Genomic DNA, 15,664 nt, shown 5'->3' with positions numbered 1-15,664 from the left:
ACTGGCTCAGAAAAATTGTGGCTTGGGGCGCCTGGGTGGCTCAGTCAGTTAAGCATCTGCCTTCAACTCAGGTCATGATCCCGGGGTCCTGGGATCGAGCCCCATGTGGGGCTCCCTGCTCAGCGGGGAGCCTGCTTCTCCCTCTGCTGCTCCCCATGCTTGTGCTCTTTCTCCCTTGCTCTCTGTCAAATAAGTAAAATCTTAAGAAAAAGAAGGAAAGATTGTGGCTTGACCTCCACAGGGAGTGGAGGGGCTGGAATCTAAACCCAAATTTTGTAACACTATTAGCAGAAGTTGGTGAGTTAGTGTGGTAACAACCAGCTCATGTTAGAGGCCTGGTTAATCTGGTATTTAGTAGCCTGTATGCAGAGTGCTTTCTGCTAATAGAACTCAGAGATCATGGGAACATTGGAAACCTTCCTTATGTTAAAGAAACCGAAGTCCCTTCTCAGATGAGCTCGTGGCTGTTGTTCACTCACAGACACACTTGGGCAAAGGAATACCAAGAGGCACCCCTTTTGGTGAAAGCAGAGTTGGGAAGCATATTTAAAAGAACATGGGCTTGGTCCAGCTTTCTTCATTTTACAGATGGGAGGGAGAGCCAGCAAGGCTGACTGATTGTCTAGTGTTTCTCAGGTAGCCTGAGCTGTGACTCATGGTATACAGCATTTTCCTTGCTTTGATTTTATCTTTTCTTCTTTTTTATGAGGACTGATTGCTTAGGGCCAGGCAGGAATTTGCACTGGGGTTGGTAGAAGAGAAGGACTTGAGTGGTTGGTTGATGGATGATTACAAGGTTCTCAGATAACAGCTATCCCTTTCTCTCCAGGATAGCATTTTTTTCTTTTAAGATTTTATTTATTTATTTGAGAGAGAGAGATAGAAGTAGTGAGAGAGAGAGGGCATGAGTGGTGAGGAGAGGGAGAAGCAGACTTCCCAAGCAGGGAGCCTGACGCAGGATTCAATCCCAGGACCTCAGGATCATGACCTGAGCCGAAGGCAGACACTTCACCAACTGTATCACCCAGGCATCCCTCTCTGGGATAGGATTTTGTGTTCATATTTACCATTGTTGGGACGCCTGGGTGGCTCAGTCGGTGAAGTGTCTGCCTTCGGCTCAGGTCATGATCCCGGGGTCCTGGGATCAAGTCCTGCGTTGGGCTCCTTGCTCAGCAGGGAGCCTGCTTCTCCCTCTGCCTGGTGCTCTCTCGCGCTCTCTCTGGCAAATAAATAAAATCTTTAAAAAAGAAATACTTACCATTGTTACAGTTCTTGCTAATACAGGTAGCTACTAGTACTCTTAACTCTGGCACCTCGTATCCCAGTGCTGTCCTGAATAGTTTCCCCACAGTATCTGGTTTAATTCTCTGAACAGCTCTATAAAGTAGATGTCATTATTTCCTTTTTTAAGATAAGGGTGCTGGGCCTCAGAGTTATTTCCCCATGGCCATTCAACTATTTAAGGACACTCAGAACTGAGATTCCTGCCAAGACTAGTTCTACTCAAGGCTGGTCAGCTCAGAAGGCCATGCTCTTTGAGCTGTGCTAGCCATTTTATGCCCTTAATAAGTTGCAGAGGAAAAGACTTAATTAAGCCCCCAAAGTGCAATACGAAGTTGCCATGAAAACTTTTCAGCAGAATGGCCTCCACTGAATAGGGACTCTGTCCCATGCCTCCTGATTGCTTGTGTTCTAATCCGGATATTAAGATAGACTTTGTTTCTGTTGAAACTTACCATATCAGGGGCGCCTGGGTGGCTCAGTCATTTAGCGTCTGCTTTCGGCTCAGATCATGATCTCAGGGTCCTGGGATTGAGCCCCACGTCGGGCTCCCTGCTCTGCGGGAAGCCTGCTTCTCCCTCTCCCACTCCCCTGCTTGTGTTCCCTCTCTTGCTGTGTCTCTCTCTGTCAAATAAAAAAAAAAAAGAAAAAAGTAAAAATAAAAATAAATCTTAAAAAAAAAACTTATCATATCAAAGATGGGATGAGCAAAAGTGTTCGTCGGTTCTTCCTAACTATTTTTGTGACATGGACCCTTTTGAGATTTGACAAAAACTGTAAATCTCTGCCCAGAAAACTTTGCATGATTTCAGAGGATTCATGGATGTGCCAAAGCCCTTCCTGAGACTTGCATGTTGCTGTTGGACTTCCAGATTAAGAACTGTCATAAAATTCAATATACTCTGAGGTTTTTTGGGTTTTTTTTTTTGGTATTTTTAATGACAAAACAGACCTAAAACTGCAGCTTCTGGAAGAACCACTTGTTCTTGCTGGTCTCAGACCTCTCCTCGAACTTGACCTTGGCCTCTCTTTGGGCCTTGCGTTTAAGAGCAGGGTCTCTGAAGACATCCTTGTTGAGGACAGTTTTGTCCAAGGGGATATCCACAGAGAACCTTGTGGGCTTGAGATGATTGTAGTTACAAACTTTCACAAAAAACTTGATCTTTGACCTCTTGGTGATTTTCTTCTTGCCTGTGGTAGCTGTTACTGCAGGGATAGCGGTCAATTCCAGCCACCAGAGCATGGCTGTAGGGACAGTCTGAGGTGCCATCTTGAATGTTCTTCATGATGACCACTTTGTGTCTGGAGTAGCATCTGGCCAGGACCAGCACCACCTTCCCGGGTTTCATGAACTTGCCCATCTTGATACCAGCCACCCCAGCCTATAGCTGAAAGGAAGAAAGGGCACTTCTGCTCCACTCTGAGAATTCTTTATGTTGTGTAATCTGTTCATGGCATTCTCTCTGGAAATCTGTAACTGGGCAGGTCATATGGGGATAAGTATTAGAGTACAGTGAGCCACCCTGAAGTCATCCCTGTTTCTTTGTGTTTTATGTAGGACTTGCAATAACCCTTGTGTGTATATCTTTTCAGGGCACAGGCTGGTGAGCTGTGGGTCAAGAATGAGAAGGTCATGTGTGGTTATATCAGCGAAGATACCAGGGTGAGATTGATAAAATGCCTTTTGGTTTTGTTTCTTCATACCATTATGTCTGAGTCGTGAAACCAAAAACAAATCAGAAACAAGTAAAAACTTGATAATTTCCTGATGGGTACTGTTTACCCAGGTAGAGAATATTGTAGTATTGTCAAGGACTCCTGGAATTCTAATGTTTTATAGTTGGATCTCTCCAGTTTGGGGTCAATCTTTTGTTTTATCTTCTTTTTTTTTTAATTTTTATTTATTTTTGAGAGAGCGAGAGCAAGCACAAGTGGAAGGAGGGGAGAGGGAGAAACAGACATCCTGTTGAGCAGGGAGCCTAATGCAGGACTTGATCCTAGGACCCTGGGATCATGACCTGAGCCAAAGGCAGATGCTTAACTGACTGGCTACCCAGGCACCCCTTTGTTTTCTTTTCTAAAAGAGGTCTAAACATGGAAATACAGTATCTAGCACTTGCAGGCTTCGATGCTTGCTAATACATAGCAGAAGTTAAACTCAGGAGAAGACTGCAGTTGGTAAACATCAACAGAGACTTTTGCAAAGGAATTTCCTTCTTTGGCTCTCTATTCCAATTGGAAAAATCCAAACTGAACAGCTGTAAACATTACCCATGCTGGTGAAACCACTTGTCTGCTCTTCCTTGTTCTCATCCCGTGCCTCCTTTGAGAGCAGTGGTTTGAATGGGGGGTGATCTTGCCTCCACTGGGGTCTTTTATCAATGTCTGGAGACATTTTTATGTGTCACAGCCAGGATTTTGTGAGGAAGGTTGGTAAACATGATACAGTATATACGACAGATCTCCAGAACAAAGAATTACCTGGTCCAAAATCGCAGTGATGTGATGGTGGGGGGGCTGTCTCACACATTATGGGATGTTGAGCAGCATCCCTAGCTTTTGTGCACTAGATACCAGTAGCACCCTGGGAGTCGTGACAACCAGAAATGTCTCCAGGTATTACCAAGGGCCCCCTGGAGGAGCAAAATTGCTTCTGGTTGAGAACCAGTGCCTTTATAGGAACCCCTACGTGAATTCTATTTTTGTGTTTTTTTCTTGTTTACGTAGTGTTAGTACATATGTATTTTACCCTAAGTGTATTACTTGTTTTGCTTATTTTTGAGCTCTATTAAGGTTTTAGGTAGCTTTTTTGTACCTAATGCTATATATATAGAGAGAGAGAGAAAGAGAGAGAGTAATTTTTTTTTTAAAGATTTATTTATTTGAGAGAGAGAGCGAGCACAGGTGTGCGAGCAGGGGGAGGAGCAGAGGGAGAGGGAGGGGAAGAGAATCTCAAGCAGACTCCCACTGAGCGCAGAACCAGATGCAGGGCTTGATCTCACAATCCTGAATACATGACCTGAGCTGAAATCAAGAGTCGGACACTTAACTGACTGAGCCACCCAGGAGCCCCTATATATATATTTTTTAAAGATTTATTTTTTAATTTGAGAGAGTGCAGTGGGGAGGGGCAGAGGGAGAGGGAGAGAGCCCCAAGCAGACTCCACGCTGAACACAGAGCCCAACACGGGGCTCGATTTCACGACTTAGATCATGACCTCAGCCGAAACCAAGAGTCAGACACTCAATCTACTGTGCCTCCCAGGTGCCCCCAATACTATATTTTTAATCTATAATTAGGAGTATATAGGTCATAGGTAAGATAATGGCAAATTATTTTTCAAATTCTTTGGACCAGGTAATACTCCTAGTAGCAGTATATAAAATCTCCTGTTGTTTTTCATTTTTTCCTACATTTGGTGTTAGATTTTTAAAGTTTTTGCAGCTCTAATGGGCACAAATTGTTATTTTATAGTGATCTAGTTTTGCTTTTCCCCACTTTTCTAGAAATTCACTCTTAAGCTTAACTTAGAAAGACCATGATAATTTGGCATATACTTACCTCTTCAACATCATTCATTCACATATTTAATAAATAATATGGAAGCACCTCCTGAGTGTCAGCTACTGTGCTTTTCTTTTTTTTAGACACTTAATTTGAAAAAAATTGGTAAAGATGGGTGCTTGGCTGGTTCAGTTGGTAGAGCATGTGGCTCTTTATCTTATGGTCATGAGTTCGAGCCCCATGTTGGGTGTAGAGATTACTTAAAAAAAAACCAAACACCAAACTGGTGTAGAACATTATCCATGAACATCTTTCACTCTAAAGATTTTATTTATTTGTCAGAGAGAGAGAGAGTGCACAAGCAGGGGGAGCGGCAGCCAGAGAGAGAAGCAGGCTCCCTGCTGAGCAAGGAGCCTGATGCAGGACTCGATCCCAGGACCCTGAGATCATGACCTGAGCCAAAGGCAGACACTTAATGACTGAGCCACCCAGGCATCCCTATGAACACCCTTCATTATAGAGGGGAATTCAAAGTGGGGAATTCCCATTCTGTGGGGATGCATGGGTGAACAGCACAGATGAAATTCTTCCTGGTAAAGAGCTTACACACCCTAGTGGGGAGACATATGTAAGTAGGCACCCAGTCCGTAAATGTAATTACAGATTATGATGAGTACTCCAAAGGAAATTAATTGGGTGATGAGAAAGACTAACTGAAGGTGGCCTTCTTGTAAACAAATGAGATATATTAAACATTCTTCGGGAAACAGCATTACAAGAGAGAGTAACAGATCATTACAAAGGTGGTCAGGGAGGTGTCTTTGAGAAGATGTTAGAAAGGTGAAACTTAGCCAGTGTATGGAGACTGAGGCAAAGAGCTTTCCAGGCAAAGGAAACAATTTTGAGAGGCCAGTGTGGCAGAAGCATAGGAGATGAATAGAGAGAATGATGTCGGTGGGAAGGTGGACTGGTTGCAGCCAGTTCACACAGGTCCTTGTAACCAGTGTAGAATTTATTCTAAGGATAATTGGAATCCATTGAAGGATTTTAAGTGGGGGGAGTGATTCCCAATTTATGCTTTCAAAAGATCACTTATTCATCCAGTTGGATTTTGTTGTTGTTACATAAGTTAACCTATTTATTACAGGCTAGTGATGTTTCAAATGGTAGAGCTTCTACTGGTCTCTGAATTCCTTTCGTCCACTGATGGCTGACTTCACTGTGATGGCAGAAGTGGTGTTGTGGGCCCAGGCACCACTTGCTACTGTTTTCATGTAGTAACCATAGTGCCAGATGCCCACAGCTCATCTTTTCATCTTAGTTTTCTCACAGAAGGAGCATGTGTACTTGGTGTGCTGGCTTTCTTCAATTTTCTTCACCATTTTCCTGAGGGAGACACCATAATGGGTGCTGTCTTTACCAGCGATTCTGACCTTCATGGTGCATTTAGCCATGTCACCACAAACTAGGTCCAAGTTCAGAGCCATTCAGTTGGATTTTGTTGAACAAAAAACCCCCAAAGTAACAATGGCAAATTGATGCTCCAAAGTCAACTTTTTTCTCTCTGGTAAAAGAAGTCCATGGGAAGACCATTCCTGGCTGGTATGGCAGCGTCACTGTTATTGGTGAGCTAAGGCTCTTTTGTCTTCCTGTTCTGCCATCCTCAGGACTGGGCTTCCATGATGAGCTGGAGCTGCTGTAACCACATTCATATTCCAGGTAGAGGAGAGAGGAAGGGAAGAAAGACAAGAGGGATGCACCTTCCAGCCATGTTAGCTTCAGGATGTGACATTTCTGTTAACATCTTATTGGCCAGAATTTAGTCACACATACCTACTCAGGAAGCCGGGAGGTTTAGTCTTTTGATTGGGTCCCTTACCTCTTGGAATAGAATCAGCTTCCCATTACTTAGGAAGAAGGGTTGTGCCATAGGCACCCATAGTGGCTCTGTGTAGAGCATTGTTTGTAGGGGCAAGAGCGGAAGCAGAGAAACAAGTCAGGAAGGTAGAAGACTGTGGCGTGGACTAAGGTAGGAGCTGTAGCATTGGAGGGATGTGGGCAGACTCGAGATGCATTTTGGGGTAGAGTCCACAAAACTTGCTGATGGACTGGATATGAAGCGTGAAGGAGAGAGAAGAATTGATCAGCTTGATGGACTGATGGTGGTGTCCTTTATGAGGTGGGGAAGACTGGGGACGAGACATTTGGGAGCAATTGAAGAAAGTTGTGAGATACCTGTTGGACTTCTGAGAGGAGAAATCCGGGGAGGCAGTGGAGTCTGGAGCTCATTTTGTCACTTCTCCCATATGTCCCCCTACCCCACCCTGTCCTGCCCTTGGGAACCATTTGTTTGTTCCTCAAACATGCCAGGTTCTCTCTTGCATCCGTGTCTTTGCACATACTGCTCTCTCCTGCCTGGAGCATTTAGGTCCTGCCTTCCTCCTTACAAGCTACTCATCCATCCCTCCATACTTGTCTCAGGCTCCCTTGCTTCTGGAAAGCCTTCCTGGTTCCTTGAGGCGGTCTGGGTATGAAGGATGTGTCCGATGTGAATTATAATTTATTAGACTGGCAGCTCATCAATTGGCATGTCTTAGCGCAGGTTCGACATTCATAATGAGATTTTCTTGACTTTTCTAGGTAGATTTACTGCTCCTTCTCCTACATTTCTTATGAGAACCTTCATGGAATGTTTGTGTATGTTGCAGTCTTTTGCATGTTTTAATCCTCTACTCTAAGCTCCTAGAGGGTAGGGACAAGATCTTCTCTTCATGGCTTATGATGCCAGGGATGAAGCTTGCTTTTAGAAGTCCCATGTCACAATTAAGAAAAATCTTCCAGGGGCACCTGGGTGGCTCAGTCGTTAAGCGTCTGCCTTCGGCTCAGGTCATGAACCCAGGGTCCTGAGATCGAGCCCCACATCGGGCTTGCTGCTCAGCGGGAAGCCTGCTTCTCCCTCTCCCACTCCTCCGCTTGTGTTCCTTCTCACTGTCTCTCTCTCTGTCAAATAAATAAAAGCTTAAAAAAAAGAAGAAAAGAAAAATCTTCCATCATTGCCCTTTTTTTTTTTGGTGGTGGTAAAAAACATATATACTATCTTAACCATTTTATTTTATTTATTTTTTAAGATTTTTAAGTAATCTGTATACCTAGTGTGGGGCTCAAACTTACAACTCTGAGATCAAAAAGTCTCATGCTGGGACACCTGGGTGGCTCAGTTGGTTAAGTGTCTGCCTTAGGCTCAGGTCATCATCCCAGGGTCCTGGGATTGAGTTCTGTATAGGGCTCCTTGCTCAGCAGGGAGCCTGCTTCTCCCTCTGCCTGCCTCTCCCGCTGCTTGTGCTTTCTCTCTCTCTCTCCCTCTGACAAATAAATAAAAAATAATCTTGGGCACCTGGGTGGCTCAGTTGGTTAAGCAGCTGCCTTCGGCTCAGGTCATGATCCTGGAGTCCCTGGATCGAGTCCCGCATCGGGCTCCCTGCTCAGCAGGGAGTCTCCTTCTCCCTCTGACCCTAACCCCGCTCATGTGCTCTCTCTCATTCCCTCTCTCTCAAATAAATAAATAAAATCTTTAAAAAAAAAAAAAAACTTAAAAAAAAAAGTCACATGCTCTATTGACTGAGCCAGCCAGGTCCCCCCACCTTGTCTTAACCATCTTATTTTATTTTATTTTATTTTATTTTATTTTTAGAGAGAATGAGAGTGAGTGGGGACAGAGGGAGAGGAAGAGAGAATTTCAAGCAGGCTCCACACCCAGTGCAGAGTCCAGTGCGGGCCTGGATCTCATGACCCTGAGATCAGGACCTGAGCCGAGATCAAGAGTCAGACACTTAACTGAGCCACCCAGGGGCTCCTGTCTTAACCATTTTAAAGTGTATAGTTCAGAGGCGCTTGGGTGGCTCAGTCGTTAAGCGTCCACCTTCGGCTCAGGTCGTGAACCCGGGGTCCTGGGATGGAGCCCCACATCGGGCTCCCTGCTCAGCGGGAAGCCTGCTTCTCCCTCTCCCACTCCCCCTGCTTGTGTTCCCTCTCTCACTATATCTCTCTCTGTCAAATAAATAAATAAAATCTTTATTTTTTAAAGATTTTATCATCATTGGTTTTTAATGCACCTACATTTTTGTTTATTTCAGGTGGTGTTCCGTTCTACGTCGGCTATGGTTTACATATTTATTCAGATGAGCTGTGAAATGTGGGATTTCGATATTTATGGTACAGTTCCTAAGTGCTGGTTGTAGCTGCCACTCGGTAGACATTTCTGGTTTCTCCCAAGTTGGTATCATTTTACAGTAAGCTATTGACATTCTCTAAAAATGTGTCCTGAAATCTTTACAAATCATCAAATGCCAAAATAAACAAATCGAAAGTAAATATTTTACATATATATATATATGGTGAATTCCATGAAATGCTATAAAGTATTAATGAGAAATCTGACTTCTCAGATCTTTAATTGTTCTGAAAAGTCATAAAGTCACTCTATGGCTAGGAACCAACGCTTTCTTTGATACCATTCATTTCTCTTCTTGTCACTCACAGAAATCTCCATGTTTGTCTCATTTTATTAGAGTTACTATGTAATGAGTAGAGGGCAGTAAAGCTGCTGTGAGGTGTGGCTACTGTGTCCAACACACCAGCCCTATGGTACATGTATTTCAAATTTAGTTTAGCAAAATTACAAACTAATTTCTTTTTAAAAATTTTTTATTTAAATTAAATTAACATATAGTGTATTATTAGTTTCAGAGGTAGGGTTCAGTGATTCATCAGTCTTATGTAACTCCCAGTGCTCATTACATTACGTTCCCACATTAATGTCCATCACCCTATTACCCCATCCCTCCTAACCCCCTCCCCTCCAGCAACCCTCAGTTTGTTTCCTGTGATTAAGAGTCTCTTATGGTTTGTCTCCCTCTCTGGTTTTATCTTGTTTTATTTTTCCCTCCCTTCCCCTATGATCCTCTGTTGTGTTTCTTAAATTCCACATTCCACATTTCTCTGATTGACTTATTTCACATAGCATAATACTCTCTAGTTCCATCCATGTCTACAAACTAATTTCTGTTATGGGTCATCAAAGTCACTCAAGAACAGTAGAAACTGCAGCTGATAATTCAGTGAATGCCCAGGGTCATCTTCTAACCAATTTTAAGCATCATTGTGAGAATACTCACAATTAGAGGTTAGATGGTCCTCTCATTCTGAAGGTAACACTGCATTTTTCAACCATCAAAACATTTTCAATCTTGGCTTTTACCTTAGAGCCACGGCTTCTTACTGAGTGAGGCAAATATTAAATTTGGCTTCATAGAAAGTCTAGGTTGAAACTACTTTTATACATCCGGCTTTTATGATCTTGTTTTAAGTATAGCAGAACCCACCTTGTGTTTGGTCCCATTCCTGCTATTTTACTGAGAGAAGATATTGTAAACAAGAAATAAAGATAATCTTCACCCTCTTCTCATTGTTGCTTTTCAGGGGATCTATATTTTGAGAAAGCTGTGAATGGTTTCCTTGCTGATCTCTTTACCAAGTGGAAGGTATGTTTCTTATGCACTAAATCTCATTGCATAAACATTACTATTGCAGATTTTAGAAATACACCACTTCTTTTAAGCTGCTTCTAGTTAAAGTATCTTAGCTAAAGCCTAAATTGATAAAAGTCTAGATTTACATTACTTTAACCACCTCAACATGGTAAAAGTCATTTGTGAGAAACCCACAGCTGACATCAGACTCAATGGTGAAAGACTGAAAACTCTCCCCATTAAGATTTAGGAACATGATAAGGATGCCTGCCTTTACCACTCGTATTCGGTGTTGTACTAGAAATTCTAGCCACAGCAACTAGGCAAGAAAAAGAAATAGACTGCACCCATATTGGAAAAGAAGAAGTAAAACTACGTCTATTCACAGATGAACTCTTATATGTAGAAAATCCTTAAAAATCCACAAAAAACTGTTAGAACTAATAAATGGATTCAGCAAAGTTCAGGGTACAAAATCAACACACACCATCATTTGTGTTTCATCAGCGATGAACAGTTTGAACAGGAAATTTAAAAACAGAATTAAATTTTAAAAAGAGAATTAAATCAAAAAACAATTCCATTTACAAGAGCATCAGAGAGACTCAAATACTTTGGAGTAATTTACCCAAGGAGGTGCACGATTTGTATACTAAAATCTACAAAACTTGCTGAAGTAGATTAACAAAGATCTAAATAAATGAAAAACAACCCATGATGATAGACTGGGAGACTAAATACTGTTAAAGTGGCAATACTACTCAAAAGAAACTGTAGTTCAGTCCCTATCAAAATCCCAATGGCCTTTTTCTTTGCAGAAATGGAAAAGCTGATTCTAAAATTTATGTGCAATAGCAAGGGATCCTGCATAGCCAAAACAACCTTGAGAGAGAACAACAAAGTTGGAAGACTCTTACTTCCTAATTTCAAAACTTACTACAAAGCTGAAGTAGTCAAAATAGCATGGTACTGGCATAAAGATAGATGATATAAGTCAATGGAATAGAATTGAGAGTACAGAAATCAATCCATACATCTATGGTCAGTTGATTTTAGACAAGGATGTGAAATCCATTCAACGAGGGAAGTCTCTTCAACAAACGGTTCTGAGCCAAATACCCATATGCAAAAGAATGAATTCGGATTCTCACTACACATCCATATACAAAAATTAACTCAAGGTGGGGTGCCTGGGTGTCTCAGTTGGTTAAGCGTCCAACTCGTGATTTCGGCTCAGGTCATAGTCTCAGGGTTGTAAGATCAAGCCCTGCTTTGGGCTTCCTGCTCAGTAGGGAATCTTCCTCTCTCCCTCTCCCTGTGCCCCTGCCCTCGCTCGAGTGCTCTCTGTCTCTCAAATAAATAAATACATCTTAAAAAAAAAATTAACTCGGGGCATCTGGGTGGCTAATTCAGTTAAGCATCTGTCTTGGGCTCAGGTCATGATCCCAGGGTCCTGGGATTGAGTCCTGCATAGGGCTCTCTGCTCAGCGAGAAGCCTGCTTCTCCCTCTTCCTCTGCCTGCTGCTCTGCCTACTTGTGCTCTCTCTCTGTCTGTCATTATGAATAAAATCTTAAAAAAAATTAAAAATTAAAAAAAATTAACTCAAGGTGGATCAGAGACCTAAATAGGAGAGCTATTTGAGGTCACATTATGTAGTGGAAAAGAGCATGGAGTTTGGATAAAAACAGACTGGGTTTGAAATTATGGTTCTACTCTGATTTGCTTTTTTATCTTGGAGAAGTAGTCAGTCTCCTGGGCCTCTATTCTCTTTTCTGCAAAATGGAGCTAATAATACATTGTTCCTGCTTCACAAGGTGTCTTAAAGCATCTGTACGTAGTAAGGTCTCAGTAGGATCCTGGTCTCAATTGAATCTAAGTCCCATCTTCCTTAGCCATACGGGAGCAATGTCCTTCAGCTCTGAAGGGTACAGAAGTAGAAATACAATGCTTGCCCCCAGAAACTTACAGATCTTTTAGGGAGCTTACATCTCTGTATTTGAAGCAATAGCAAATCGTATGTTTTAGGGGTTGAAACTTTATTTACTTTTGAATTTGGGCCTGGAAGGCTGAAGAAGTTTTGGATGGTTGGAAAGGAAGATGGAGAGGGTGTGTCAGATGAACAGTTTGAGCAAAAGGTTGTAGACAGGCGTGAGAGTGGGGTGTGGTCTAGGTCACTTCACAGAGGGTTTGTGTGGGGAATAATTAAGTAATGAGATGGATTAGAAGGATAGGGTTGCATCAAGCCAGGCAGTTTTGGACTTGACAGGAAGTGTGGGAGCTATTAAAGATTCTCAAGCAAGAGGCCAGTATGATCAAAGTCAGTGAGAATTTGAGAAAGAAGAGTCCAGTGGCCAGGAGCAGTTTGGTGAAGGGACACGCTGGAATTAAGCAGACCAGCCAGGAGGCTTCTGCAGTCATGTGGCTTAACAGTGATCAGGCCTTGGTGTCTTCCTGAGTACGGTACCTGAAGTTTGGGGTGGGCTGAATAATGGTTACCTTGGACCACATAATGGCCATTTCAGTCTGTGAAAACCTTCATTTCAAGTCTGGCTCAGTTGTCTCTTAGATGTCCCCTAACCCAAGATTCTGTAAGTGGATATATGATTAGATGTAGCTGCAGGATTTGGCATAGGCCCAGTCATTGGTTTACAGGACTTTGTTCTTAGGATTTATTTTTTAAAATCAAGAACTTGGTTTTGTTTTATTTTTTATTTTTTAAAGATTTTTATTTGCGAGAGAGAGCTTGAGAGAGAGAGAGAGAGAGAGCACAAGCAGTGGGGAGGGCAGAGGCAGAGGGAGAAGCAGACTCCCTCCTGAGCAGGAGCCCGATGTGGGACTTGATCCCAGGACCCTGGGATCATGACCTGAGCTGAAGGCAGATGCTTAACCGACTGAGGCACCCAGGCGTCCAAGAACTTGGTTTAATTTAATTTAATTTTTTAAAAAAGATTTTATCTATTCATTTGAAAGAGAAAAAAAATCATGAGCAGGGGAAGAGGTAGAGGGAGAAGCAGACTCCCTGCTGAGCTGGGAGTCCAAAGTGGGGCTCGATCCCAGGACCCTGGGATCATGACCTGAGCTGAAGGCAGATGCTTAACCCACTGAACCACCCAGGCGCTCAAGAACTTGGTTTTAAAGCAGGAGCTTGAAAATGAATTAAAATAACTTTTTGTAACCACTCTGTATTGATTTAATGATGTTTGGTGAAGGTTGTTTATTCTTTATTCCTCCTCTTTAATAACTTAAAGTTAGCTCTTTGGACAGCAGGATTGACCATAGGAGTTCATGAATTCATTTCAGAGCCCAAAATATAGTGGCGGTGGGAGTAATAGTAGTAGTCCTAGTTAATATTTATTGATTATTTTGACATACCAGGTATCTTGATAAGTGTTTTGTCCACATTATCTCACTAAACTCTTGCCCCTATAAAACAGGTAGGGAAAATACAGCTCAAAGAGGCTGGGTAACTTGCCCATGATCAACAGCATGTAAAAGCAGAATGAGGATTCTAATCTGGTGCCTTCCATTCACCCAGAGCTAGCCTGAGCTCATAACCTCTGTGCTGTCCTGTCCTGTCTGTATTACTATAATCCCAGGCCATGTTGCCTTTCATATTTATCCCCGTCATCACATGAGTTGAGAGGCTCATATGGCCACACCAGCCCATTGTAAGGCATTTTTTTCCTGTATATCACTGACACCAAAATCAGGTAAATCTGGAGTTGAGTTTGGAGCTCTGGGCATCCAATAAATTTGTTGGTGGCTAATGAAGATCTGCTCTTTCCTAAGCACTCTGCTCTGGGTGCTGTGGCTTGTATTTAGGAATTTCTGTCCACTTGAGATATATCCATGGGGGAATATAAGGTGGCATGTAATGTACATCATGTTGTATATATAACCTACATAGTGAATGCTGAATTGTGTAGTCAGTGAGTATGGTGGGTTAGAGATGGGTCACTGTGAGCTCTCGTCTTCAAAGATCTGGGAGGAACTGAAACTCGGCTTGCTGGCTCACTGGTGCAAGCCAAATTTCATGCTGTCTGTAAACACCCTATTTCCAGAACCTTGATCTCCAGACTCCATAGAAATGTTTATTCTCACTAGTCCCCATCCCAGTCCAAAGGTACTTCATTGCCTTGGCTTCGACTCCTATATCTCAAATAGCTCCCAAGCCTCATCTTTATGACAGTGGTAGGTTGTGGGGATGTGTTTGATTCTCACATCCACCACCATGGGTTTTCTTGTTTCCTAAGCTGCTGTTCTGAAGAAATTTTAAAAACACCATGAAGCAGGTACAAATACCATGATCATTTGACACTGGGCTGATCTAGTTCATGCCAAATCAAGAACTGGGAGATAGTGATCCATACTTATTGGTGATTTGCTGTTTTTAAGTACTTTCTGCATTTCTGGGACTATAGGTAATTTGCCCAAGGTCACGTAGTGGTAAATTTCAGAGCCAGGACTCAGTCCAGATCTTCTCACTCCAGCAGTGCTGTGTTCATTGCATTATGCAACCTGTAGTTATGTAACATCATTCAAAACAGTGTGCTGCCTCTCCTAAAATTAAGAATATTGTGTTAATGCAGTCTCCTTCATTGTGAAGTGAATGAAATAAACGTGAGCCTCTTTTTCTCTACTTATTCCTAGGAGAAGAATTGTAGTCATGAAGTAACAGTGGTCCTATTTTCTAGAACTTTCTATGAAGCAAAATCTCTTGGTAAGTCTTTCTCCTATAGTTCTTTTTTGTTAAGCTTGCCACCTATTCCTTACATCTTTCCCTTTGCAATGCTCATCTTTCCTACTTTTTCTGTTATGAGCCCAGGGTAAAATGGAAAATCGTACAGTCCATTAGTGGATGCAAGAAGTCTGCGGGCTGTGATTCATCTTAAAGCCAACTTGATATATAATTTTATTCATTAATTTATTTATTTGTTCATTTATTTTGGTGATGCAAATTTTCAACCCAGAAGAGGGAGCATAGAAACTGAATTTCTCTTCTCATTCTGATCTATGTATGTTGTTTCTCTTTTTCAGATGAATTTCCTGAAATAAACCGAGCCTCAATTCGACAGGATCACAAGGGACGGTACTATGAAGACTTTTATAAGTATGTTTGAGTGCTTTGCTATGCCTTTTTTTTTTTTTTTTTAAGATTTTATTTATTTATTTGAGATAGAGAGCATGAGCGGGGGCAGGGGGCAGAGGGAAAGGGAGCCTGATGTGGGGCTTGATCCCAGGATCCCAGGATCATGACCCTAGCCAAAGGCAGATGCTTAACCAACTGAGCCACCCAGGCACCGTCTAGCCTTTTTTGTTTGTTTGTTTCTTTCTTTCCTAACTTAAAAA

General features: G+C 42.3%; 1 protein-coding gene and 1 pseudogene across 1 annotated transcript in view; one reads left to right on the top strand and one right to left on the bottom strand.

Annotated features, from left to right (window-relative positions):
* The window catches only part of DEPDC5 (DEP domain containing 5, GATOR1 subcomplex subunit), a 125,095-nt gene that overhangs the window by 12,783 nt on the left and 96,648 nt on the right, over nucleotides 1–15,664 (top strand). Inside the window, exons 8-12 of the mRNA XM_044921246.1 lie at nucleotides 2,875–2,944; nucleotides 8,920–8,998; nucleotides 10,265–10,326; nucleotides 14,966–15,035; nucleotides 15,353–15,425. Coding sequence (XP_044777181.1) covers nucleotides 2,875–2,944; nucleotides 8,920–8,998; nucleotides 10,265–10,326; nucleotides 14,966–15,035; nucleotides 15,353–15,425 — 354 coding nt within the window. The remainder of the gene's footprint in view (nucleotides 1–2,874; nucleotides 2,945–8,919; nucleotides 8,999–10,264; nucleotides 10,327–14,965; nucleotides 15,036–15,352; nucleotides 15,426–15,664) is intronic.
* LOC110592576 lies at nucleotides 2,234–2,642 on the bottom strand (annotated as a pseudogene).

Source organism: Neomonachus schauinslandi, chromosome 14, assembly GCF_002201575.2.
Source record: "Neomonachus schauinslandi chromosome 14, ASM220157v2, whole genome shotgun sequence".
Classification (NCBI taxonomy): Eukaryota; Metazoa; Chordata; class Mammalia; order Carnivora; family Phocidae; genus Neomonachus; species Neomonachus schauinslandi.
This window is presented reverse-complemented; position numbering and strand designations above follow the sequence as displayed.